The 24,394-nt window shown below is 51.1% G+C and overlaps 2 protein-coding genes across 2 annotated transcripts; one reads left to right on the top strand and one right to left on the bottom strand.

Moving 5' to 3' along the window:
* The first annotated feature begins 595 nt into the window (after positions 1-595).
* LOC132320263 (olfactory receptor 14A16-like) lies at positions 596-1,585 on the top strand. The gene has a single exon (XM_059832535.1). It carries the CDS (start codon positions 596-598, stop codon positions 1,583-1,585), a length of 990 nt encoding a protein of 329 aa, XP_059688518.1.
* An 8,647-nt stretch (positions 1,586-10,232) lies between these two features.
* On the bottom strand, positions 10,233-11,964 carry LOC132320262 (olfactory receptor 5AP2-like). Its single transcript, XM_059832534.1, has 2 exons — positions 11,956-11,964; positions 10,233-11,111 (listed from the first exon to the last, which is right to left on the bottom strand). Exons 1-2 carry the CDS (start codon positions 11,962-11,964, stop codon positions 10,233-10,235), a joined length of 888 nt encoding a protein of 295 aa, XP_059688517.1.
* Positions 11,965-24,394: the final 12,430 nt, after the last annotated feature.

Below are 24,394 nucleotides of genomic sequence, written 5' to 3'. Positions count from 1 at the left end.
CTCCCTCAGCAGGAGCATTGGGGCATTTCTCCACCTTCCCCTGCTGCCCGTGCTGCCCTTGCTCTTCCCTTCAGACTCTCTGGGGACAAGGGGGCTTCAGGGGCAGCTCACACCCCTATGCTGCAGGTACTGCCATGCAGCTGTGTCCATGGGAGCAAAGCCTTTCAGCCCACCCTAACCTGTGGGTCTCTGGACAATGCAGTGTGGAGGGCTTGGGAGCGAGCTGGCTCTGCTCATGTCACTACAGTTTTAGGACATGCAGGAGTTTCCTTGAGGTTCTCCTGCAGGAATATGCTGAAGTAGATTACAGATGAGGTGAATAAGCTGCCACCCCCTTTCCCAGGTCCCCCCTGCAGTGGAGCAGGGATAACTCCTTGGCAGCCCACAGGCAGATCTCCGCTCCTCACGGCACCCTTGGCCAGCATACACCAGAGCTCCAGGCAGCGAAAGGTAAGAAGTTTCTGAAAAAAAGGAGAGAAGCAGTGTGTGTTTTCAGGGGTTGGGTTTTGAAGGGCACAAATGGGAAGAGATTTGCTCAGAGCTGTCCTATCTTTTGAGTGTGCTTTCCTCCTTTGGCAGTAAACAAGGGGATCAGATGTCCAACAGCAGCTCCATGACCGAGTTCCTCCTCCTGGCATTCGCAGACACATGGGAGCTGCAGCTCTTGCACTTCTGGCTCTTCCTGGGCATCTACCTGGCTGCCCTCCTGGGCAATGGCCTCATCATCACCACCATAGCATGCGACCACCACCTCCACACCCCCATGTACTTCTTCCTCCTCAACCTCTCCCTCCTCGACCTGGGCTGCATCTCAACCACTGTCCCTAAAGCCATGGCCAATTCCCTATGGGACACCAGGGCCATCTCCTATGGGGGGTGTGCTGCACAGGTCTTTATGTTTCTCTTTTTGATATCATCAGAGTATTTTCTTCTCACTGTCATGGCCTATGACCGCTATGTTGCCATCTGCAAACCCCTGCACTACGGGACCCTCCTGGGCAGCAGAGCTTGTGTCCACATGGCAGCAGCTGCCTGGGGCAGTGGGTTTCTCTATGCTCTACTGCACACAGCCAATACATTTTCACCACCGTTCTGCCAAGGCAATGCAGTGGACCAGTTCTTCTGTGAACTTCCCCAGATCCTCAAGCTCTTCTGTTCAGAATCCTACCTCAGGGAAGTTGTGCTTCTTATATTAAGTTCTTTTTTAGCTTTTGGATGTTTTGTTTTCATTGTGTTGTCCTATGTGCAGATCTTCAGGGCCGTGCTGAAGATCCCTTCTGAGCAGGGATGGCACAAAGTCTTTTCCACATGCCTCCCTCACCTTGTTGTGGTCTCCCTGTTTGTCAGCATAGGCATCTTTGCCTATGTGAAGCCCCCCTCCATCTCCTCCCCATCCCTGGACCTGGTGCTGGCAGTTCTGTACTCGGTGGTGCCTCCAGCAGTGAACCCCCTTATCTACAGCATGAGGAACAAGGAAATCATAGAAGCCCTGTGGAAAGTATTTGAATATGCTCAACTTCAGATTAATAAGGTGCCCATTATCCCACTAGGGCTCCCACTGTATCTCAGGAAAAGCCAGGACTAACATTTCTTCGTATGTTTAGTTTTTCCTTTCTTGTTGTGGTATTTTCTTTTTGCATTTTGTTTTTTGTTTTGTACCTGTGATGTTATTATTCTTGGCTTTCTACTTGTTTTTTCTTGACCCAAATACCTCATGTACATGTGATCCAGGCTCTCTCTTTAGATAAACTCAATAAAGAAAGCAGTCGAAAATTATTTGTCTCAGTTCCTATCTCCCACATCTCCTCTGGAGCTGGGGGAGCAGCCCCAGTGTGCCGGAGAGGTTCAGGAAGCGAATGCCCAGCTGCCCCATGGAGGAGCAACCTCGGTGGTCATTGGGGCTACCCCTCTATGCCTCGGTGGGCACTCCCTCTCTGCTGCCTGTGAGTCGGGGCTGCTGCTTCCCTGGAGCCATGACCACGGCCAACAGCGGAACACGGCCTTTCCAGTGCTGGCCTCCCCTCACTTCCTCGCTGTCCTGCTGTGTCCTTGCCATCCTTGCCATTGTGTCACCCGTAAGGTCTTGTGTAATTTGTGACAGGTCTTCTGTCTCTACAGGGCCATCCCTGTGGCTGAAGGCACGGGTGGGCCATGAGAACCACTCTGTCAGAGCTGGCCTCTCTTCTAGCACCACCATAACCAAAAGGGCTCCTGAGGACAGGGCCAGAAGGCTGGCCAGCCCTTCCAAATCTGGTGTCAGGAATAGACCCAAGAAGCTGCTCTCTCAGAAGGACTTTGGCTCTTCTGGGGTTCTTGATGGATTCTGAGGGACAAGCTCAGAGTGCCAGGGGGATCTGTTTGTGACCAAGGGCTGGATGAAGACCTCCCTTCTTGGTTGCACATGTCAACTCAGAGAGCAACGGGTCTTTGACTTATCTGCCAGGCACTGTCCCACCTGCAGTGGGGCTGATGGCAGATGCCATCCTGGAGAGGAATCGGGAGCTGCCAGGAGAAGTCAGGGCATCTCCAGGGACAGTGTGAGTCTGGGTGGGCAGTGAGTGGCACCTCATGGAACGAATGACAATCCAAGGAGGAGTCTCGCAGAGGAAATGTGAACCTGAGGAGACCATAGGTTGACAAGGGCTCTGCAATGCCAGGAGAGGCTGTGAGGAGCCAGAAGGCAAAGGGATGTACGACTAGACAGTGGTTCTTCACACTCTGATGGAAAGCCTGTGGGCTGGATCTAGTGCAGCCCTCCCCTGCCCCTAGTGCCATTGGAGACGCCCCATTGTCCTACCAAGGACTGTCCTTGGCTACTGAGATGACAGGGAAGATGGAAAGGGGCTCAGAAGCAGTGACATCCTCCAGCTGGGTCTGCTTCCCACCCTGAGCAGCATGGCCAGTGCAGGGTCACCCCATGGCCCCAGGGCACCACAGCCCCCTCACCCTGCAGAGCAGCACTGCCAGCTTGGGGCCCTGCAGGGAGCATGGTGAGGGAACCAGGAACAGCCAGCCAGGCCAGCGCAGACGTGCTCACCTGGGGAAAGGCTCTCTGGAGAGCACGGATAACTCTGGAGAAGAGCAAGGGAGCATTTCTGTACCTGCAGGGAGGAACCAGTGAGAAAGAGAAACCTCTTTCTGCAGGCACCCACTCAGGGCAGGGTGCTCTGTCCCCTGGCCAGGACTCCTATGCTGGCGTGGGGAGAGGGGCTGACACCGGAGGGCACGGTTAGGCTGTGGGGGGATCTTCTGGACTTGAGAGCAGGAGTCCTGCAGTTTCATTAACCTCCATTTCCTTTTGCCATTGTGAGCCTCCAGCCCGGGGGCTGATGGGGAGGCTGAGACCCCCCTCTCCCCCCCAGCAGCTGCTGTGCCCTTCAGAGGGGCTGGGGCTGTGGGCTTAATGCCCAGAGCTCTGCAGCAGCCTGTGGTGGGCACTGCTGTGGGGCCAGCACAGACTTGGCTGGGGAGCAGGCAAGGGAGGTGGGAAGAGGTGGGGAGGAGCAGGGCTGGGCTGGAAAATGCTCAGGAGATGACAGCACCAGTATTTGCTTAGACATTTGACCAGGCAGGGTGGGGACATGCTCCAGTGGGTGTGTGGTGCAGAGCCCGGTCTCCTTGTAGGGAGCAAAGACATGCAGGTGCAGGAGAAAGGAGCCTGGTCTGTGCCCTTGGTGGCATGGAGAGACTGAGAAGGTGCTCCAGGGCATTCATCACCCCCCAGCCTCTCCCATCGGCCATTTCCAGCACTGGTCACTCACCCAGTTATTGGTGGTTTTGCTCTGTGGCCATCTCCTTCCTGCTGTTGGTCTTGGTGCCTGTGTTCAGGAAATGGCCAGCCCTGCCCCAGCCTCCTGCCTTGCCCAGACCTTGGCAGACCCCAGAGCAGGGCTGTCTGGGAGTCCTTGTATGGGACACGGCAGGGTCTTGGCCGGGGCTGGGCACTGGTGGGCTACAAAAGAAGGAGAGCTCGTGAGGATGGACATGGAGGTCTGGCGTGGGGATTTGTGGTGGAGGATGTTTCCCCACCCCATACATACACCATCCTGTGCAGCGTCTGATGATGGGGGCCCTGGGAGCATGTGTTGGGCAGTTGGGCTGCGCTGGTGCAGGGATGGGAGCCACCACACAAAGATTAGGAGGTGGAAGCAGGGACAGGCTAGGAAGGAGGAATTTAGAAATGTGGCCTGAGCATGCGGACATGTGTTTAGGAAAGCCAAAGCTCAGCTGGAGCTGATGGGGAGTGCAGGCAGCATCGAGAGCAAAATGGAGAGCTTCAGTCCCTGTGTTTGCAGTAAAAGGCTGAACAGGGAAGATGAATGATGTGTGGGGGGTGTCATACCAGCAGACCCAGATGGGGCTGAGGGACTCAATGCCTTCAGTGCCTTAAACATTGGTAAAAAGGTCTGCCAGGGCTCTGCTCAGTGAAAGGGCTCAAGGAGGAGGAGAGCACGTATTGGCAGGAACCTCACGAAATAGCACAAGTGCCAGTTTCTGCCCCTGCAGGGGACTCAGCCTGGCAATGGCACAGGCTGGGGGCTGCCTGGCTGGGGACCAGCTCTGGGGGAAGGGTCTCGTGGGCAGGGAGCTGGACAGGAGGCAGCCACTTGCCCTGGCAGCAAGGGAGGCCAGCAGGGCCCTGGGCTGTGTGACCAGGAGCGTGGCCAGAAGATGGAGGGGAGGGACTCCCCTCCTCTGTTTGGCACTTGTTAGACCACATCCAGACCACTGTGTCCGGTTTTGGGAACCCCAGGACTGCAAAGGGGACGGCAAGCTGGAGTGGGTTTAGCGAAGGGTCCCGAAGATGGTCCGGGGGTGGGATCATTTTCCCTGTGAGGAAAGGCTGATGAAGCTGGTGTTGTTCAGCCGGGAGAAGGGATGGCTGAGGGGCACCTCACAGCAAGCAGGGGGCTCACCTTTTTCACCATGAGGCAAGCACTGGTCACCCTGAGAGACTGTGAAGTCCTCTGTCCTTGCAGGTTTTCAAGACTCAGATGGTCCAGGCCCTGAGAAACCAGGTCTGACCTACACCTGACCCCGCTTTGAGCAGAGTGTTTTTCTATAGACCTCCCAAGGTCTACTCTGAACAAATCTGGCCACCCAAACCCAGGGTGTTTCACTGAAGTTGGTCACCCTGCTTCCCCCTGTCAGCTGAGAGAGCCTGCCACCTTGGTGAGCGACTCATTTTGTGCAAAAAGTGAGGAGTGGCATGGATGCTTCTGTGTGGAGAGGTTTTTTAGCACAGTGGGAACTCCGACAGACATAGAAATAACATTTTTTATGCTGCAGGCCTGATTGAGATAGAAATGTTCAGAAAACATCAATCAAAATGAAACAAAGAACAAATGAGGAAAGATCTAAAACAAAGATCTTTTTAATGGAATTTTCAGGTGTTTTTAAATTCTTTGTGATTATTTCCTCCTAGTTTAGCTTTGTTTTGTTTGATATACAAGTCTTTGGAGGACTTAATGAACATTTATTTTAATTACTATTTTGAAAGAAAAAAGGGTTTCCAGAACTGGGGTGGGATGTAGCTACAGGGACAGAGATGTCTTAAGTTACAGGGACAGAGATGGCTGGTGCCAGTGCAGGTGTCCTGGGACCCTCTGCCTGGCCTCTGTCAGCAGCTCTCAAGGGGCTCTGGTCTCCTGCAGGAGACCTCCTGTCCTGTGTAACAGTGACCAGCCATAGGGAACCACCTCAGATACACTGGGGCCTCTACAAGCGTCCCTCAGTGTCCATGGTGAGACAACTGAGCTCTGCCTGGAACTGCTTGCAACTTTTCAAAACACATGAGCACCTTTTCACCAGCCGAGATGACTCAGTATTTTTTTATGAAATGACAATGTTTTCCCACCATGCAAGAATGGGAATTTCCAGGAAGAGTATTAATTGCAGGAGAAGAAACCTTGACTTGCCCCGTACTTGCTTTGCCAGTTCTTTGTCCATGATCCTCTGTATTTAATCTCTTGAATCTTTCCACCTGTCCTGACAAAATGGCCAGGTCTAAAGGCGACTTCTCGGCAGGCAATCTGGACCTATGCCCCTTCCCATTGCTCTCCAGTTTTCCCCTCCCCTTACTCCTTGCTCAGCCAGATCTCTTCGACTACCCAGGTGCTGCTTTGAGCTTCAGGGAGTTAGCAGCCTGCCCTTGTCTTTCAGCAGGCTAACTATCTCTTCAGCCAACTCCTTCATTCTCTCTATATCTATCATTTCCCATCTTTCTTGCTAAAACATTTCCAGTGAGTTTATCCCTTTTGGATGACGACCCTCACTGGAGGAGGTTCACCAGGTTGAAGAAGCCCGTGTCCCTCAGCCTTCCCACCCAGGGCACATGGTTTAGGCCCCAACCTTCAAAACCAGGAAATTCAACCTGAACTCAAGCAAACGGATTTCTGCATCACGGGTGCATGAGGCTGTCACCGGCTGCCCGGAGAGGCTGTGGAGTGTCCATTCATGGAGATACTCAAAACCAGCCTGGACACGGTCCTGGGCAACCTGCTCTAGCTGAGTCCCCTTAGGCAGGGGGATTGTACTAGATGATCTCCAAAGGTCCTTTTCAATCTACATGATTCTGTGAGGACATGAAAGTCCAGCAAAAGGCTTTATGTCTAGGGTAGCTGCTGGTGAGGTCACTTCTGCTTGAGAACCCAGTAGGCCAGCAGCAGCCCAATGTCTGGCATGTTGAATGTGAGGTCTGTGCTGGTTTTGGCTGGGGTAGAGTTAATTTTCTTCACAGTAGCTAGTATGGGGCTGTGTTTTGGATTTGGGCTGGAAACAGTGTTGATAGCACAGGGGTTTTAGTAACTGCTGAGCAGTGCTTACACAGTCAAGGCCTTTTCTGCTCCTCATACCACCCCACCAGTGAGGAGGCTGGGGGTGCACAAGAAGTTGGGAGGGGACACAGCTGGGACAGCTGACCCCAACTGACCAAACGGATATTCGATACCATATGATGTCATGCTCAGCAATTAAAGCTGGGGGAAGAAGAAGGAGGGGGGGGACATTCGGAGTGATGGCATTTGTCTTCCCAAGCAACCGTTATGCGTGATGGAGCCCTGCTTTCCTGGAGATGGCTGAACACCTGCCTGCCGACGGGAAGGGGTGAAGGAATTCCTTGCTTTGCTTTGCTTGCCTGCACGGCTTTTGCTTTCCCTATTAAACTGTCTTTATCTCAACCCATGAGTTTTCTCACATTTACTCTTCTGATTCTCTCCCCCATCCCACCTGGGGGAGTGAGTGAGCGGCTGTGTGGTGCTTAGCTGCCAGCTGGACTTCAACCACGACAGGTCACTGCTGCTGTAGTCCCAGGTACCTGCACAGCTGGCGTACGCTTTGGATGCTCATTTGGAGTTCACCCCTGTCTCTGCAGGTGGCAGGCCAACCCCAGGCTCAAGGCTGGGTTCAGTGCCTATGAGGTCATTCCTTCAGGAGTACCGGACAGGCCAGCAGCAGGCACCTGGATTGGATGTTAATTTTGCGTCCAGTGCTGCCAGAAGCTCTGATAGGCCAGAAGCAGGCGGACCACTTGGACATTGATTTGGAGGTCACTGCTGCCTGAGTGCCTGATAGGCCAGCACCAGTCTCATGGATGAGCTAGGTGCTTGTGAGGTCACTTCTGCCTGAGTCTGTGACAGACCAGCAGCAGACATATGGCCTGAATGCCACTTACGAGGGTGCTGCTGCCTGAGAACCTGAGAGACCATGAGCAAGCTCGTAGGTGTGTCAAGTCATGTGTTGCAGAGTACCACTTAGGCCAGCCGAGGGTTGGTGACTAGGCTTGGTACTTGTGAGGTCACTTCTGCCTGAGTATGTAACATGCCAGCAGCTAGAGGATGCTTATGGCGTCACTGATGCTTGGGCACTTGATTGGCCAGCAGAAGGCTCATGACTGGCATCTGTGTTTGTGAAGTCATTCCTTTCTGAAGGCCAGGATCAGGCTGGTGGCTGTGTTAGGTGCCTGTGAGGTCTCTTCTTCTGGAACCTTCCCTGGACTCTTCCACAGGTGGTGGGACACCTGCACTAGTGCTCCCAAGCCTTCAGCCAGCTTTTGCCTTCTCAGCAGTGAAATGTCTCCGCATTTCTTTTCTTTGGGTTGGGGTTTCTGGGCTCACTGGAGAGACGTCCAGCAGAGCCAAGATGCCTGGGCCCCTAACCCCAGTCCTGGGTCGGGGTGGGGATGGGGGGTGTTGCACCCACCATACTGTGTGGTCCCCATCACTGCCTGGTGGGCTTGTATCCCCTGTCCTGCTGAAGCTATTGTATTTCCTGCAGCAGCAAGAGCCATTTCCCATTGCCCCTTATGTGGTCCTGTAGAGCTCAACCCCTGGACAAGATCTCCACTGGGACACAGGGGCCTCCTTTCTCTTTAGTCCCACCCATGGACACCATGACCTGGACCTCAGATAAACACCCAAGGGTGCCTAAGTGTGGGAGCAGTGTGACCACTGCATGGGGAAAGATGTTGGTAGGAGGCGTGTAGGATGCACCCAAACCCTCGCCCGCTGGAGAAGAGACTTTTGGTTGTTCAAGGCTCTGCTTGCAAGGATCCCATGGGAGACAGCAGTGGAAGCCATGGGGCCAGGAGAGCTGACAGACCAGCTGCTCAATGCATGGGAGAAATTTGAGGGAAGATAGAGACATGGATTTTCTACCCTGGACGGAGACGTTGTCCAAGTCTTGGCATGTGTGGCATTAGGAAAGCTGAAGCATAGCTAGAGGTCAAAATTGTTAAAGGGGGAAGTAATGAACAAAGAAAAAAGCTGTTGCACTTTGGGGGAAAATAAAAGGTGAAGGAAAATGGGGACCCACTTGTCAATGGAGGAACATCAAGGTAGAGAGCACAGAAGCAAACTGGGCTCACATGTGTCTGGGAGCAGAGGGGATGCACTCAAGGTTGCCAGGGAAGCTGGGCGATGTCAAGGTGGGATTGTTCTCCAACAGGGTGGAAAGATCACGATGACAGGGAGGTTTCTGATGACTGGGAAAAATCCGATGTCACACCCACCTTCAAGCAAGGCAGGAATAAGGTGCCAGGCTGACCCAGGCACGTGTACCGATCAGCACCTTGTTGACATGGGGCTGGTCCCTTTCATTGGCCCTCCACTGTGGTTTCCCATGCTGTCTCCTCTCTGAGTGACCTGGATCCCTCCAGTTCCCCGCCTTTGGCACTTCTGAACCACCTAGCATAATCTAGGTGGGCTCCTACAGTCCTCTTCAAACACCCCCAAACAAGCTTTATAAATTTCCACAAACCCCGTTCAATATCCCACAAGGAGTTTGCTCTTTACAGGAGACCGAGGATCATTTTATCCCTTTGTGACAAGGTTACAGACTCTCTCTTGAGCCTCTCCTAGGTTAAACCAGGGGAGGATCCTTCAGTGCCCATCTACCAGTGACCCAAGAGCTCTGGTCTCTGTTAGCTGCTGCTTGAAATTCTGGATTCGCTATTGAGGGGGATCTTGACATGCTGCAGAATGGGACTTTCAGGAGCATGCTGAAATCCAGCCAAGGCAGGGGCAGAGTCCTGCACATCGGGGTGGAGTAAACCCAAAAGCCCCATGCAAAAAGCCAGAGGGGCCGAGTGGTCAGAGAACAGCTTTGCAGAAGAGGCCACGGGGCTCTTGGTGAGGAAGCTGAAGAAGAGTCAGCTGTGTGCCCTGGTGGCAAAGGGGACCGAAGGAGTCAAGATCTGTGGGAATCCAGCCCCCAAGCCCACTCCTCTCCCTGGGCTCTGGAGGAACGCTGAATAAACGCTTTCCAGTGGAGAAATATGGCTGAGAAGGAAAGCCTGACCCTCCAAGGGTGAAGGAGCTAGGATGGGGGCTGTCCCTGTTTCCCTACCAGAAGGTGAAGAGAAAGGAACAAAGCTGCAGCTGGAGACAGAGAAGCACACCTGTGGCAGGGAAAGATGTGCGCCCACACTTGTCTGTGGAAGATACACAGATGTCATCCCAAATCTCTTCTTCTACTTTCTTAGTAAAGGAGTACTTTGTCATTTCAACAGTTCACGCAAATAAGATCACCAACGTGTTTATTATGAAGGGAAAAGCCAACCCGCTACATTTTTCACAGTCTCTCCTATACAAGAATCTTTTTTTCTGAGAGCCCTCCTCTCATCCCCATACCAGTTTGAAGCAGGCTCAGAGGCACACGCTTCTGGAGATGCACCCCGGCTGCAGCGATTGCCCTTGTGAAAGACCTGCAAGTGGTTTGTCCCTACTGTCTCTCTCCTACCAGGAGCTCTGGGTGCAGGCCTTGGCTTTCCTGAGCACCTTCCAGAGGGCCTCCCTAACCTCCCTGTTCCTCAAACTGTAGATGAGGGGGTTGACCAGGGGCGTGAGGATGGTGCAGAAAAAGGAGAAGGCTTTGTTGAGCTGCCTCAGGGGGGCTGTTCTGGGCAGCGTGTAGACAATGATGAGAGTGCCATAGAAGACAGTGACGACAGTAAGGTGAGAGGAGCAAGTGGAGAAGGCTTTTTGCCTGCCTGTGCGGGACGGTATCCTCAGGATGGCAGCTGTGATGCACACGTAGGAGGCCAGCGTGAACAGAAAAGGGAATCCCACATGCAAGAAGCCAAAGGTTAAAGCGACCTGTGTAAGCACCCTGGTGTCACTGCAGGAGAGCTCCAGCAATGGACTAAAATCACAGAAGAAGTGGTCAATTGCCTTGGGGCCACAGAACTGCAACTGAGATAAGAGGAAGGTGAGTGCCGCAAATAGCAGCAGTCCCCCCAGCCAAGGCCCAGCTGCCAACTGGAGACTCACCCTCCAGGTCATGAGGCTTGCGTAGAGCAGAGGCTGGCCTATGGCCAAGTACCGATCATAGGACATGGCCGCCAGCAGGTAACACCAAGTACCTGCAAAACTAGAAAAGAAGTGGAACTGAGCCATGCAGCCGGGAGCAGAGATGGTCTTGTCCCCAGTCAGGAAGCTGGCCAGCAGCCAGGGCAGGATGGTGGAGCTGTAGCAGGTCTCCAAGCAGGAGAGATTGCCCAGGAAGAAGTACATGGGGGTGTGCAGGTGCTGATCTGCCATCACCAGCACAACGATGAGGATGTTCCCAAAGACAGTCGCAGTGTAGATGATGAGCAAGAGGATGAAGAGCAGTGTCTGGAGGGAGGGGTGTGCTGGTTTTGGCTGGGATAGAGTTAACTTTCTTCATAGCAGCTAGTATGGGGCTGTGTTTTTGATTTGGGCTGGAAACAGTGTTGATAAAGCAGGGATGTTTTAGTTACTGCTGAGCAGGGCTTACACAGAGTCAAGGCCTTTTCTGCTCCTCACCCCACCCCACCAGCGAGTAGGCTGGGGGTGCACCTGAACTGGTAGCTGAACACCTGCCTGCCGACGGGAAGTGGTGAATAAATTCCTTGTTTCGCTTTGCTTCTTTGCGCGGCTTTTGCTCTACCTATTAAACTGCCTTTATCTCAACCCACGAGTTTTCTTACTTGTACTCTTCCAATTCTCTCCCCCATCCCACCTGGGGGGAGTGAGCGAGCGGCTGTGTGGTGCTTAGTTGCTGGCTGGGACGAAACCATGACAGTCCTTTTTGGTGCCCCACGTGGGGCACGAAGGGTTTGAGATAATAACAGATTCAACAGATCTTCTATCTGTTAAAAGTTACAGGTCAACATTAGTTTATTTGATCTGCACCATGATCTTTTCTTTGCTGTACTTGTTAAAGATTGCTGTGCGCTTTTTCCGTTTGCTGTGCTCTGCAGTAATTAGTGATATTTTGCCTGGGAGATTTGTTTTTAAAACACTGACCTTGAGCTGGGTAATCTGGTGTTTGGTCTCTGCGCTGAATCTGTTACTGTACTTTGGGTACCATCTCATGGAGGTATTTAACAATTGTGCTCCTTCCTCTGAGAGTTATTTTGTGGAAGAAATACAGAACAGCACCCTTGCTTCCTCCTTCTGTGGTGTTGTCTCCCTCGTTACAATGGCTTCTCAGTACCTTGAACATCCGTGGGTAGTTAAAATACTTCTATTGGTATTCCTTAGACATATTGCTTCAGTTTTGTCTAAGGTCAACAAGCAATTTAGGAATATGAGCCAGGCTCTGCAAGAGTATGGTCATGGGTGGCACAGCATGTGGGAGAATATGGGCAGGTATCTAGAGAACTTCTCACCTCCAGTGGTCTGGAACTTCACTCCCAAACAACTACAGGATCCTGATGAAGTAGTAGAATGATTGAAAAAAAATGCTGTGGCTACTCCAAAGAGGCACAACGTACCACGCTGTGCTGGGCCCTGGCCAGTATCTACCAAACACTGCTCAATACTATGCAGCACCCCCAGGAAGAAGAGAGGGGAAATAAACGAGGCACTGTATCAGTCGCCCCTATAACTAAAAAGAAACAGTTGAAGCCGAAGTCAGCTCATTTAGTAAGGGATGAAGAAGCTTCTCCTAAGAGGGAGCAGGAGAAAGAATCAGAAGAGGCATCCTGTTCTGCAGCAGAGCAGCCACAAGAACAGGGGGAGGAAGAGACTGAGATAATCAATGAGACAGAAACCACCCACTCCCTATCCTTAAGTGATCTGTGAGATATGCGAAAAGATATTAGCCATCAACCAGGTGAGCTAATTCTCAGCTGGTTGCTTCGATGCTGGGATATTGGGGCCAGGAGTCAGGAATTAGAGGGTAAGGAAGCCCAGCAGCTGGGATCCCTTGCTAAGGATAAGGCCATTGACAAAGGGATTGGAAAAAAGGCAGGAGTCCTCAGTCTTTGGCAGCGACTCCTGTCAAGTGTGAAGGAGAGGTATCACTTCAAGGAAGAACTTGCAAATTCTCGAAGGAAATGGACCAACATTCAGGGGGGCATCCAGTATCTGAGGGAATTAGCTGTGTTGGACGTGATCTATAATGACCAGGCATCCAAAGACCCGGATGAAATCCAGTGCACACGGTCCATGTGGCGAAAGTTTGTACGAAATGCAGGGACGTCATGCACCCACACCCTGGCGATAATGAACTGGACAGACACTGAGGCACCAACTAGAGATGAACTGGCAAGACAACTCCGAGAATATGAAGATAGTCTTGCTCCCTTCATATGTGCTTGTGTCTCAGCTGTGGACAGACACAGACTGACCCAAAACATGTTTGAGCAAGCTGAGAAGGGTAGGTTTTCCTCATCCACTCCAACCAGAGCCTCAGCTATTAAGAGTCAGCTTTTCCCTGTTCAAGCGAAAGGGTACTGGTGGCGCACACCACTTCATGAGCAGGGGGAGGACATGAGGAAGTGGGATGGTCAACCTCCCTGGAGACTAGAAGCTCGGGTGCAGGAACTGCAAGGGAAAACAACGGCCAAAAAGCATCCACCCAGGAAAATTACTGCTCCAGTGTCTGTTAGGCAGAGTAGAAGGGCTGACTGTACCTTTGATTCTGAGGAAGGAACTTCTGTTTTGCACTTACAAAAACCAAGTAATGAAGACTCCGACCAGGAGCAGAGGGGCCCTGCCTTTGGTCAGGCGGAGGAAAGGGACAATCGGGTTTACTGGACTGTGTGGATTCGGTGGCCTGGCACATCAGCCCCACGGGAGTAGAAAGCTCTAGTGGACACTGGTGCACAGTGTACTCTAATTCCATCAGATTACAAGGGGTGAGAATCCATCTGTATTTCTGGACTGACAGGGGGATCCCAAGAACTGTCTGTGTTGGAGGCTGAAGTAAGCCTAACTGGGAATGAGTGGCAAAAGCACCCTATTGTGACTGGTCCAGAGGCTCCATGCATCCTTGGCATAGGCTATCTCAGGAGAGGGTACTTCAGAGACCCAAAAGGGCACCGGTGGGCTTTTGGTATAGCTGCTTTGAGTACGGAGGAAATTAAAGAGCTGTCTAGCTTGCCTGGTCTCTCAGAGGATCCTTCTGTGGTGGGGTTGCTGGAAGTTAAAGAACAGCAGGTGCCAATTGCTACCATGACAGTGCACTGGCAACAATATCGCACCAATCGAGACTCCCTGGTTCCCATCTATAAGTTGATCCGTCAACTGGAAAGTCAAGGAGTGATCAGTAAGACTCATTCACCCTTTAGTAATCCCATATGGCCCGTGCAAAAATCTAATGGAGAGTGGCGGTTAACAGTGGACTATCGAGGCCTGAACAAAGTCACACCGCCGCTGAGTGCTGCCATACCAGACGTGCAAGAACTTCAATATGAACTGGAGTCAAAGGCTGCCAAATGATATGCAACAATAGATATCGCCAATGCGTTTTTCTCCATCCCTCTGGCAGTAGAGTGCAGGCCACAGTTTGCTTTCACATGGAGGGGTATCCAGTACACCTGGAATCAACTGCCCCAGGGGTGGAAACATAGTCCTACCGTTTGTCATGGATTGATACAGATTGCACTGGAACAAGGTGAAGCTCTCAAACAACTGCAGTATATTGATGACATCATTGTGTGCGGCAACACAGCGGAGGAAGTGTTTGAGAAGGGGAGAAGAATAATCCAGATCCTCCTGAAAGCTGGTTTTGCTATAAAACAAAGTAAGGTCAAAGGGCCTGCACAGGAAATTCAGTTTTTAGGAATAAAATGGCAAGATGGATGTAGTCATATCCCAATGGATGTGATCAATAAAATAACAGCCATGTCTCCACCAACTAACAAAAAGGAAACACAAGCTTTCTTAGGTGTTCTGGGTTTCTGGAGAATGCATATTTCAGGTTATAGTCTGATCGTAAGCCCTCTCTATTGAGTGACCCGGAAGAAGAACGACTTTGAATGAGGCCCTGAGCAGCAGCAATCCTTTGAACAAATTAAACGGGAGATAGTTTGTGCAGTAGCGCTTGGGCCAGTCCGGACAGGACAAGATGTGAAAAATGTGCTTTACACCTCAGCCGGGGATAACGGCCCCACCTGGAGCCTCTTGCAGAAAGCGCCTGGGGAGACTCGAGGTGGACCTCTAGGGTTTTGGAGCCGGGGATATAGGGGATCTGAAGCCCGTTACACTCCAACTGAAAAAGAAATATTAGCAGCATATGAAGGAATTCGAGCTGCTTCAGAAGTAGTTGGCACTGAAGCACAGCTCCTTTTGGCCCCTCGATTGCCTGTGCTGGGCTGGATGTTCAAAGGGAAGATCCCCTCTACGCATCACGCAACTGATGCTACATGGAGTAAGTGGGTCGCACTGATAATGCAACAGGCTTGCATGGGAAACCCTGACCGCCCAGGAATCCTGGAAGTGATCATGGACTGGCCAGAGGGCTGAAACTTCGGAGTGTCGCCAGAGGAGGTGACTCGTGCTGAAGAGGCCCCTCTGTATAATGAATTATCAGAAACTGAGAAGCAATATGCCCTGTTTACAGATGGATCCTGTCGTATTGTGGGAAAACATCGAAGGTGGAAAGCTGCTGTGTGGAGTCCTACGCGACAAGTTGCAGAAACTGCTGAAGGACAAGGTGAATCAAGTCAGTTTGCAGAGGTGAAAGCCGTTCAGCTGGCTTTAGATATTGCTGAACGAGAAAAACGGCCAGTACTTTATCTCTATACGGATTCATGGATGGTGGCAAATGCGCTGTGGGGGTGGCTACAGCAATGGAAGCAGAGCAACTGGCAGCGCAGAGGTAAACCCATCTGGGCTGCTGAGTTATGGCAAAATGCTGGATGATTGGAATCATACCCCGTGACCCACGCCACTGCCTGGAACGCTATCTTGGGCCTTGAAAAGCAGGTTCTATGGTGACACGGCACCCCTGAAAGAGTTGACTCAGACAACGGGACTCACTTCCGAAACAATCTCATTAACACCTGGGCCAAGGAGCACGGCATTGACTGGGTGTACCACATCCCCTACCATGCACCAGCCTCCGGGAAAATGGAACGATACAACGCACTGGTAAAAACTACACGGAAAGCAATGGGTGCTGGGACATTCAAGCATTGGGATACACATTTAGCAGAAGCCACTTGGCCAGTTAACACTAGAGGCTCTGCCAGTCGACCTGGCCCTGCCCAATCAAAACCCCTGTGCACTGTGGAAGGAGATAAGATCCCCATAGTACATATAAGGAACTTGCTGGGAAAAACAGTCTGGGTTATTCCGTCCTCAGGAAAAGGTAAACCTATTTGTGGGGTTGTTTTTGGTCAAGGACCTGGGTGCACTTGGTGGGTAACGCAGAAGGATGGGGGAGTCCAGTGTGTACCTCAAGGTGATTTAATTCTGGGTGAAACTAATCCGTGATTTGAGTTACATGTTACAGGAATTACTATAGCAGGAACCTCCTGAACCAATGGAGGACAAGCCTTACAAGAAGAAGTGCAAGTGCAGCAGTGACCTGACCTGAGCTGGCTGTGGTGCCCAATTACTCCATACAATACAACATCTCTCCTGTCCTGAGTGACCACCATAAGAGATGGAGCCCAAAGTCATGGACTAAATGAACTCAATGGACATTTTGTGAACATTTGTGGATATTTATGGACCCTTTACATACATTTCATAGGGGTGATCCACAGACTAAGGGAATGATATCTGTGTACTATATCAAAGGATGGGAAAGGTGATGGTAGGTAGAGAATGTATTGGATGGTGTGCTACCTGAGTATGATATAAATGGTATGGAATAAGGGGTGGAGAATGTGCTGGTTTTGGCTGGGATGGGGTTAACTTTCTTCATAGCAGCTAGTATGGGGCTGTCTTTTGGATTTGTGCTGAAAACACTGTGATAAAGCAGGGATGTTTCAGTAACTGCTGAGCAGGGCTTACACAGAGTTAAGGCCTTTTCTGCTCCTCACACCACCCCACCAGTGAGTGGGCTGGGGGTGCACAAGAAGTTGGGAGGGGACACAGCCAGGACTGCTGACCCCAACCGACCAAAGGGATATTCCATACCATATGATGTCATGCTCAGTATATAAATTAGCGAAAAGCTGGCCAGGGGACCGCTGCTTGGGATGGGCATCAGTTGGAGAGTGGTGAGCAATTGTTTTCATTTGCATCACTTGCCTTTCTTGTTTGTTGTTATTTTCCTTTTCATTACAATTTTTTAAATTATTATCATTATTATTATTATTTTATTTTATTTCATTTCACTTATTAAACTGTTCTTATCTCAATCCACGAGCTTTCTTGCTTTTAGTTTTCCTATTCTCTCCCCCATCCTGCTGGGGCAGGGGGTGGAGTGAGTGAGCGGCTGTGTGGTGCTTAGTTGCCAGCTGGGCTTAAACCATGACATACTCCCAATTGCCTTTAAGCTCTCTCTGCCTTGCTAATCTCCCCTCAGTGCCTGCAGGCAGTGCCCTCAGCCCTCTGTGCTTGGCAAAGGAGCTGCTCCTGGGCAGAGCTGTCCCTCTTTAGCACTGCCCAGTTGCCAGGAGCTCCCTCTGTCCCAGGAGCCCAGCCCAGCTCAGCAGCAGAGGACCAGCCCAAGGCAGCACTTTCTCTGTCCCCTCTGGGCTCCAGGAGAACTTGCTGTGAAACAGGCTCAAGGAATCACTGATGATCCCTCCCTCAGCTGGGGAGAGACGCTTCTTTCTAGCAGTGCCATTGCTCCTATTAGAAAAAGAGTTGAGCATAAGAATTCCTTATTTTGTCCCATATTTAGGCAGGACACCAGGAAGGTGACAGAGAAGGATCTAATTTCTCCCAGATGGGGGGATGTCTTCACTTGAGTGAATTTAGTCATTTCATTTTGCATTTGTAGTCCTAGGGCTAGAAAGACATACAGCTCTCTCCTGTCCATGCCATGTCTCTGCTCTGAAGCAAAACCTTTGACCGTAGGGGTCTGGGACACGGTACCACGTTTCTTTGTGGCAAGTGTGAGCTTGCCTCATTCCACAGCTGAGATGCTTCAGCCCAAACATGCAGCAATGCCCTCAGCCAGGGGCACGGACTGGATGAGCTGGATGGATCCATTAATGTCGGCAACAGAGCTGTGACACTGATGGAATAAACTGCCAGGGCGCGGTGGCAGAGCTCAGTACAGCTTGTCTTCAAGGACAGCGTCCTCCAAGCACAGCAACAGTCCAGGCTGAAGGTCAGTCTAAACTTGAAAAGCAATTCAAGGGCACCATAACGCGTGTTCACTACTTCAGGAACAGTTAAGGAAGCGACATTGTGGCCACTGCTGAATTTAGTAAGAGCGAGTGTAGGTAGATCTGAGAAGCTCCATGCCCTCTTTGCCTCGGTCTTCCCCAGAAAGGTCTCCCAGAGCTCTGTGACTCAAGGCAGAACTCCAGAGGAGAACAACCAGCGGTGGATGGGGATCAAGTCAGGGTTTCCTTGAGCAAACACAATCCTTTACCAGCCTATGGGACAGGGGGTGCAACATCCCAGGGAGCTGAGAGAGAGGGCCAATGTCACAGTGAGGCCACTCTCCATCATCTTTGAAAGGTGATGGAGATTGGGAGAACTCCTGGACGATTGGCAGCACCCAGATGTTCAAGGTACCTTTCAAAATTGGCCCACAGATGAGCAGGGGAAGGAAAGTCTGTGCTCCACAGCATTTCCACTCGGATCCAATTTCTGGGTGCCTGAAAGAGAAAGTGGTTGGATTTACCCAGGGGACATTGTGTCTGGCCATCCTTTTGGCTTTCTGGGATGGACACAGGAAAGCAGCAGTGGTCTTTTACCTGGAAGTCATCAAGGCTTTCAGCATTGTCCCCCATAATTTTCTTGTGTCCAAGATAGGATATTATGGTCTGCATGGGTGGATGGGTAAAAAACAGCTGGACACTCGGCCTCGGAGTGACGCGGTTAGTTCATGGTACTCTGGCTGGAGGCGTCTAGCTAGTAGCGCCCTGGAGGGGTCTATCCTGTAACTTGCACTGTCTAACGTGTCTTTAATGACCCAGAGAAGATGAGAGAGTGCTTTTTCATAACATTTGTGGATGACATGACATTGAGGAGAGCAGACACTGCACTGGAGGGCAGGGTTGCCATCCCAAGGGACCTACCCAGGCTGGAGGGATGGACCAATAGGCACCTCAGGAGAGCCGATGAGTCCTGACCTTGAGGTGGACTAGGCTCACGCAATGATAGAGACTGCGGGAAAGGCTGTGGTGGTCCTTGGTTACATTAGGTAAAACCTGAGCCAGCAGCAAATAAGGCCAACAGCATCCTGGGCTGTATGAGCAGGAGCACAGTCAGTCTGCTCAGCCCATTTTGCACCATATCCAGAATACTTCCCTAGGTTTTGACACCCTACAATGCCAGAGAGACCTTGACAAACTGGAGCCACTTCAGTGGAAGGCCACCAAGCCCAGTGGGAGAACTTGTGCTGTGAGAAGAGGCTTAGAGAGCTGGGCTTGTTCGGACAGGAGTAGAGAAGATCTTGGGGGGAACATGTAACAGCATTGCACGGTTCCCAAGAGGGTCAAGTGATGCTTACGTCCATGGTGGAAGGCACAAGGACAAGAGGCAATGGGCTGAAACAAGAGATCGTCAGCCTAGATATAGGGAGAAACTTGTCCAGCTTAAGGATAGTCAAGCACTGGAAGCTGTTTCCCAGGGAGTGTGCACCGTGTCTATCCTGGAATGTGATCGAGGCTTGTTTGAATGGAGCCCTGAGTATTCAGGTCTGACCCTGCTTTGAGCAGGTGGTTGGTGAAGACACCTACTGAGGTCCCTTCCAGCCTGAATGCCTTTAATCCAGGAATCGGTATGCCATGTCTCCTGAGATTCCTGGGAGAATCTTAGGGAGACCTAATCTTTCTGTCCAGAGAAGTGTGATTCCTCTTTAGGTGCCTGGGTCTACGTCTCCTGGCCCATGCGGTGCTTTAGGCTGTGAAGATAGTGAAACGAACCTTTTGACTAGGTTAGTTTCATTTTCCATGCTAAATGCAGGGCAGATGAAGGGAGCTCAGAGCTTCCAGGCTCTCTGCTGCAGCACTACCACTTCAGAGAGTGGAAATGCAGGTAATGGTGTGCACCATATGAACCACTGGGTACACCACACAAAAATTCTGGCTTCCTTTGTGCCTTTGCACTCACCTGGGATTGGTCCTTTCGTCGTTTTTGGCTAAAAAAGAAACATTTCCCCTATTCCACCTCCCCCTCCTCCCAAAAATAGGGAGAAAAGACACAGAACAGGGATCACGTAGGGGCAAATCTGTCTAAGAGGTGTAATCTTGAAATGATAACAAAGAGGTAGCACTGAAAGAAAAACCACTGTTCTAAGAACTTCATGCCAGAGGCTAGCTACTGAGAACTTGTAGCTATTTTGTCAATGTAGAATAATAACTGTTGGGAAGGAAATGAAAGAGTTTTAGTTCATCATCATCATCAACATCAAGAAAAAGAAGGAGTTCCCTTACAACACTCTCCTGTTACTGCCATTGGTGATAGTACCACTCATTCCAAAACGTCCTTGAGAGTTTGTTTACTTCATCTTGGCTCCAAAGCTCAGCCTGGTCAGACCTTGAAAGGACTGCCTCAAAAATCTCTGCAACCCAAATCTCTCCACCCTTCTGTCAGCCACGCTCTTTTAACCCAGGAGACTTCTCCCCATCGCTTCAGCACACTGCCCGGTCTGCTTTTAGCTGTGTGAAGTCAGGGTACTCCCTTGCACAACCTCCCCTACAAAAGTCTTGTCTATGTGCTGATCCCACTTGTATCACCTCATCTGCTCCTTCTGCAGAGCTCCACGGGATGGGCAGTTTTCCTGTTTCTTTCACGCCCATTCACCTTCACAACCTTTTTGTGTTGTATGCATACCAAATACTGTCTGAAGCGACACAGCTTCACCCATTTCCAATTGCAGGCTGTGTTATTTCCCCTCTTGGAGCACACATTCTGAAAAGCTGCTCCATATCTGGAAACACACTTCAATACTGCCAACAGAGTTGGGTTAAAAAAGAAAAAAGCCATGCTGGGCTAGTTTTTCAAAGAGACAGTTTCAGAGTGGCAAAGCAGATTCAATTCACTAATTCTGAGGGCCGAGTTACAAAGAGAGAGGAAAAAATGGTGAAGCTATATTGTCCAAACTCACAAGTTCTCTGTCTTTAAAGAGAACGTCCCACAGCCTCTGTTATGTTTTCATTAGTTGGCCCTATAGTAAGTTGGGTTTATTGGACCTCTTGGCTCGAGCCTGCTGCATTCACGTTTCTAGCAAGGGGAAAGACTTCAGTTCAGTAGTTAAACATTTTTCTTGCCCATCCTGCCTGGAGATCCAGGACGGTTGTGTCACACAATAGCCAGTGTCAGGGGGAAGATGGAGGTACTGTGAACTTAATTCATTTGGCCTCAAATGGAAGCTCAAATCCTGAGCTGGCAGGACAACATTGGCTGCAGTTAGACATAACTTTCTTGACACGACTGTGAGTTTAGATCTAGTTGATGGTTTTTCTCGCACATATCAATGAGGAGGGCAGTGTGTCAGGAGACAGGGAGAAGAGTGCACGCTTCAGCTTCCCCAATCCCATGACAGTGCCCAAACCATCCTTCCCTTGGCCTCTGGCATCTCATTTCTTGAGATGCAAACCTTGTGGGTCTTCTGTCGATAAGGCATCCATAATCCTTCAGGTGTTTCTGTGATTTCCCTAAGAATGGCAGTATCTATGGAAAAAAAGAAAAAGTAGCAGTCTGCTTCTGTAGTAGCAACTCTGGGCAATGCCAATTAAATCAGTATTTGCCATATAAAGCATGATAGCCCATCCTGAAGAACACAGCTAAAGCAGTTCAGATGAAGGGTGGTCTTGCAAATGTCACCCTCCTTGTCCCCACGGTGGCATGGATACTGCTGGTTTCCCTCTCCAGAGAGTGGCAGAGGCTGGATCCCCTGCTCAGGACAGAGTCCTTGCCAGGAAGACACAGCTGTGGGTGTAGCTCATCAGGTTCTTACAACATTCCACTGGGCATCAGTTTTGATTTATTTGGTGCTTTACTGTGACTACTCTTTCTGCCCAGAAGATCATCAAAAGACAACCGTTTCCTAAGAGATGGTCATAAAGGCCCTGTTATGGCCATGAAAGCTCACCATGAGCTCTGGAGCGAAGAGGAGGAGGAGGACAAAGAGGTTTGTCCCTGGAATAAGGCCAGAAGAAGAGCCCATTTTGTTCAAATCATCAATGGTACAACTGTTTCCATCGTGTGTGCATGACTCAGCCTGGCAGACGGGGAATGCCCACTGCTGGGGGTGGCTGTGCTTGGTCATACCCCATGAGCTGATGTTGCTCTCTTCCCCTCCTTCACCCCCACACTTGGATGGACCTCAGGAAACATCCCTGAGCCTGGAGGATGCACGAACCTCCTGAGTGAGGTACCATCACGTGAGAGCTTTGGCATCTCATGTAGCACTACAGGCCTGTATTTCACCAAGAAATTGAGTAGCTTCTATGAATTAGAGTAGGCAATGTGGGGATGTTCATGAAATCACCATTATTATAATCAATGGCGAACTACTAAACCCGGCTGGTGAAAAAGAGAGAAACTTTGATCTCCTTAGGGAACATGACTCCATTGGATCAACTGAATCCCTGCGTAGGCTGCCCAGAACATAAAAAAATAGGTACAGGTTCAGTCATCCTAAATGTGGGCATCTGCTGTCATTTCAGTCAGCCAAAGGGATTCCCCACCAGCCTCCAAGACAGTGCCCCCAGATGTTGCCCTGTCTCTCAGCACGGCTATACTGGAGCTTGAAGATAGCTACACATATCTTGGACCACCTCTGGCATTTCAAATGTCACCAGGTGTTTGTGTCTGAACAGCTCACGGCTGCCATCCATCACCATTAATTCCCAGGGGAGCTGAGACAGGGAGCTCACATGCAGGTGCCTGTTTTGTGCACACCTGAAGTGAAGTGAGAGGAATCTCACCTCCTGTGGGTTTGTGGTGTGCATGGGAAGGAGCTGAGTCCCCTTCTAGCCCCAGGACTGCAAACCTGGGATGTGATGCCGCGAATGAGTCAGCCGAATCCTTTCCCTCAGCAAGGGTAAAGGAGATCCCTGCCCGTCACTGTCTGGGTGTCCTGCCTAATGGTGGGTTGAGGAAAGGTGATTATTAGACCTGACTGTTTTTCTGATATGAGAAGTTACATTGCTGGAATGAAGTGTCTCTCCCCAGCTGAGGAAGGGAACATCTGTGATTCCTTCAGCCTGTTTCACAGCAGGTTCCCCCAGAGCCCCAGGGACACCTGGAGGGAGCCCAGAGGGGACAGAGAGAGTCACAACTTGGGCTGGTCCTCTGCTGCTGAGCTGGGCTGGGCTCTTGGGACAGAGGGAGAGCTCATGGCAACCAGGCAGCTCTGCAGAGAGACAGCTCTGCCCAGGAGCAGTTCCCCTGTAAAGCACAGCAGGGCTGAAGGCACTGCCTGCAGGCGTTGATGGGAGAGGAGCGAGGCAGAGAGAGGTTAAAGGCAGTGTGGAGTGGGAGGATGCTGAGAGTTGACTGGAAGAGAAATCTTCACAGCCCTCTACATGGTAAGTCTCTGGACGTAGGGCAAGCAGATGAGTGCACAGAGGGGTCTTCCAATGTTGGTAAATGTCACAGCTTATAGGACCTTTCAGAACTGCTCTCCCGATTTTTCTGGTGTGGAGAAGGATGACATGCTTCCTAGCCAGGCTTCCTTGCTGGACCGTCAGAGGGACAGGGCATGACGGCTGCCTTCTCCCGGGGATGGCTGCAGGGGTTTGAAGCTGGCTGTGCACCCACGGGGCTGTGTGCCGGGGCAGGGACTCTGCCGCCAGCCAGGGTCGGTGCTCAGCCTCCCTGGGGAGCTCCCCACGGCACTGTGGGGAGAAGTTGAGTGGAAGGAGGAACCCCTGACCGAGCAGGGCAGAGCAGGGTCTCTTTGCTGTCAAGAGGGTGCTGCGTGGGTCAGGGCTGCTCACTGCTCCAGATCCCTGCCAGGACATTTCCGAGGGGACTTTTCAAGAGGAAAGTCAAGACTTGGGCTGCCTGCATCAGCGTGTGCATTCCTGAGTCTGAGCTTTCATTTTTATGGTCTTTGGAGAGGAGGGAGTGGTGATGGATTTGTCATGCTTGGAACAAGGCTCTGGGGAGCCATCCTTCTGCGCTGTGAGATCCTCGCTCCAGCTGACCCAGCTTATGTTTCCAGAGGAGACCTTCCTAAAGGAAGGTCAATGAAGTTGCTGCTTGAGAAAAAACCTTCCTTTCGGAACCTCTGTTTTTAATTTTCTGCCCTTTGATTGGGAAGGGGGAAGTGAAAATGATTGAGACTCCTAAACCATCTCTGTAAGAGATCTATAGGTCTGCAGGGAACCTCGGCAAGTCCCTCCCCTCCCTCATATGTAGACAAACCAACCTGACCTTTCAAGCTTCAACAAGGCTGTTTCCACATACCTGCAGATTATCAAACACTGAGGTGCCTCTGGGCAGTGCCCTGCTGCTGTGGGGTTTCTGCAGGGCAGAGCTGGTCACACAGGGGCTGGGATGGTGTTTGTGAGCCCTGGCATGGAGGAGACGTGGGGACAGAGAAACAGCTCCTGGCAGGG

This window comes from Gavia stellata, chromosome 34, assembly GCF_030936135.1.
Source record: "Gavia stellata isolate bGavSte3 chromosome 34, bGavSte3.hap2, whole genome shotgun sequence".
In the NCBI taxonomy this organism is placed as follows: domain Eukaryota; kingdom Metazoa; phylum Chordata; class Aves; order Gaviiformes; family Gaviidae; genus Gavia; species Gavia stellata.
This window is presented reverse-complemented; position numbering and strand designations above follow the sequence as displayed.

What these genes read in the sequence shown, in the direction of transcription:
- LOC132320263 (XM_059832535.1), top strand. Translation starts at nt 596, where the DNA reads ATGTCCAACAGCAGCTCCATGACCGAGTTCCTCCTCCTGGCATTCGCA.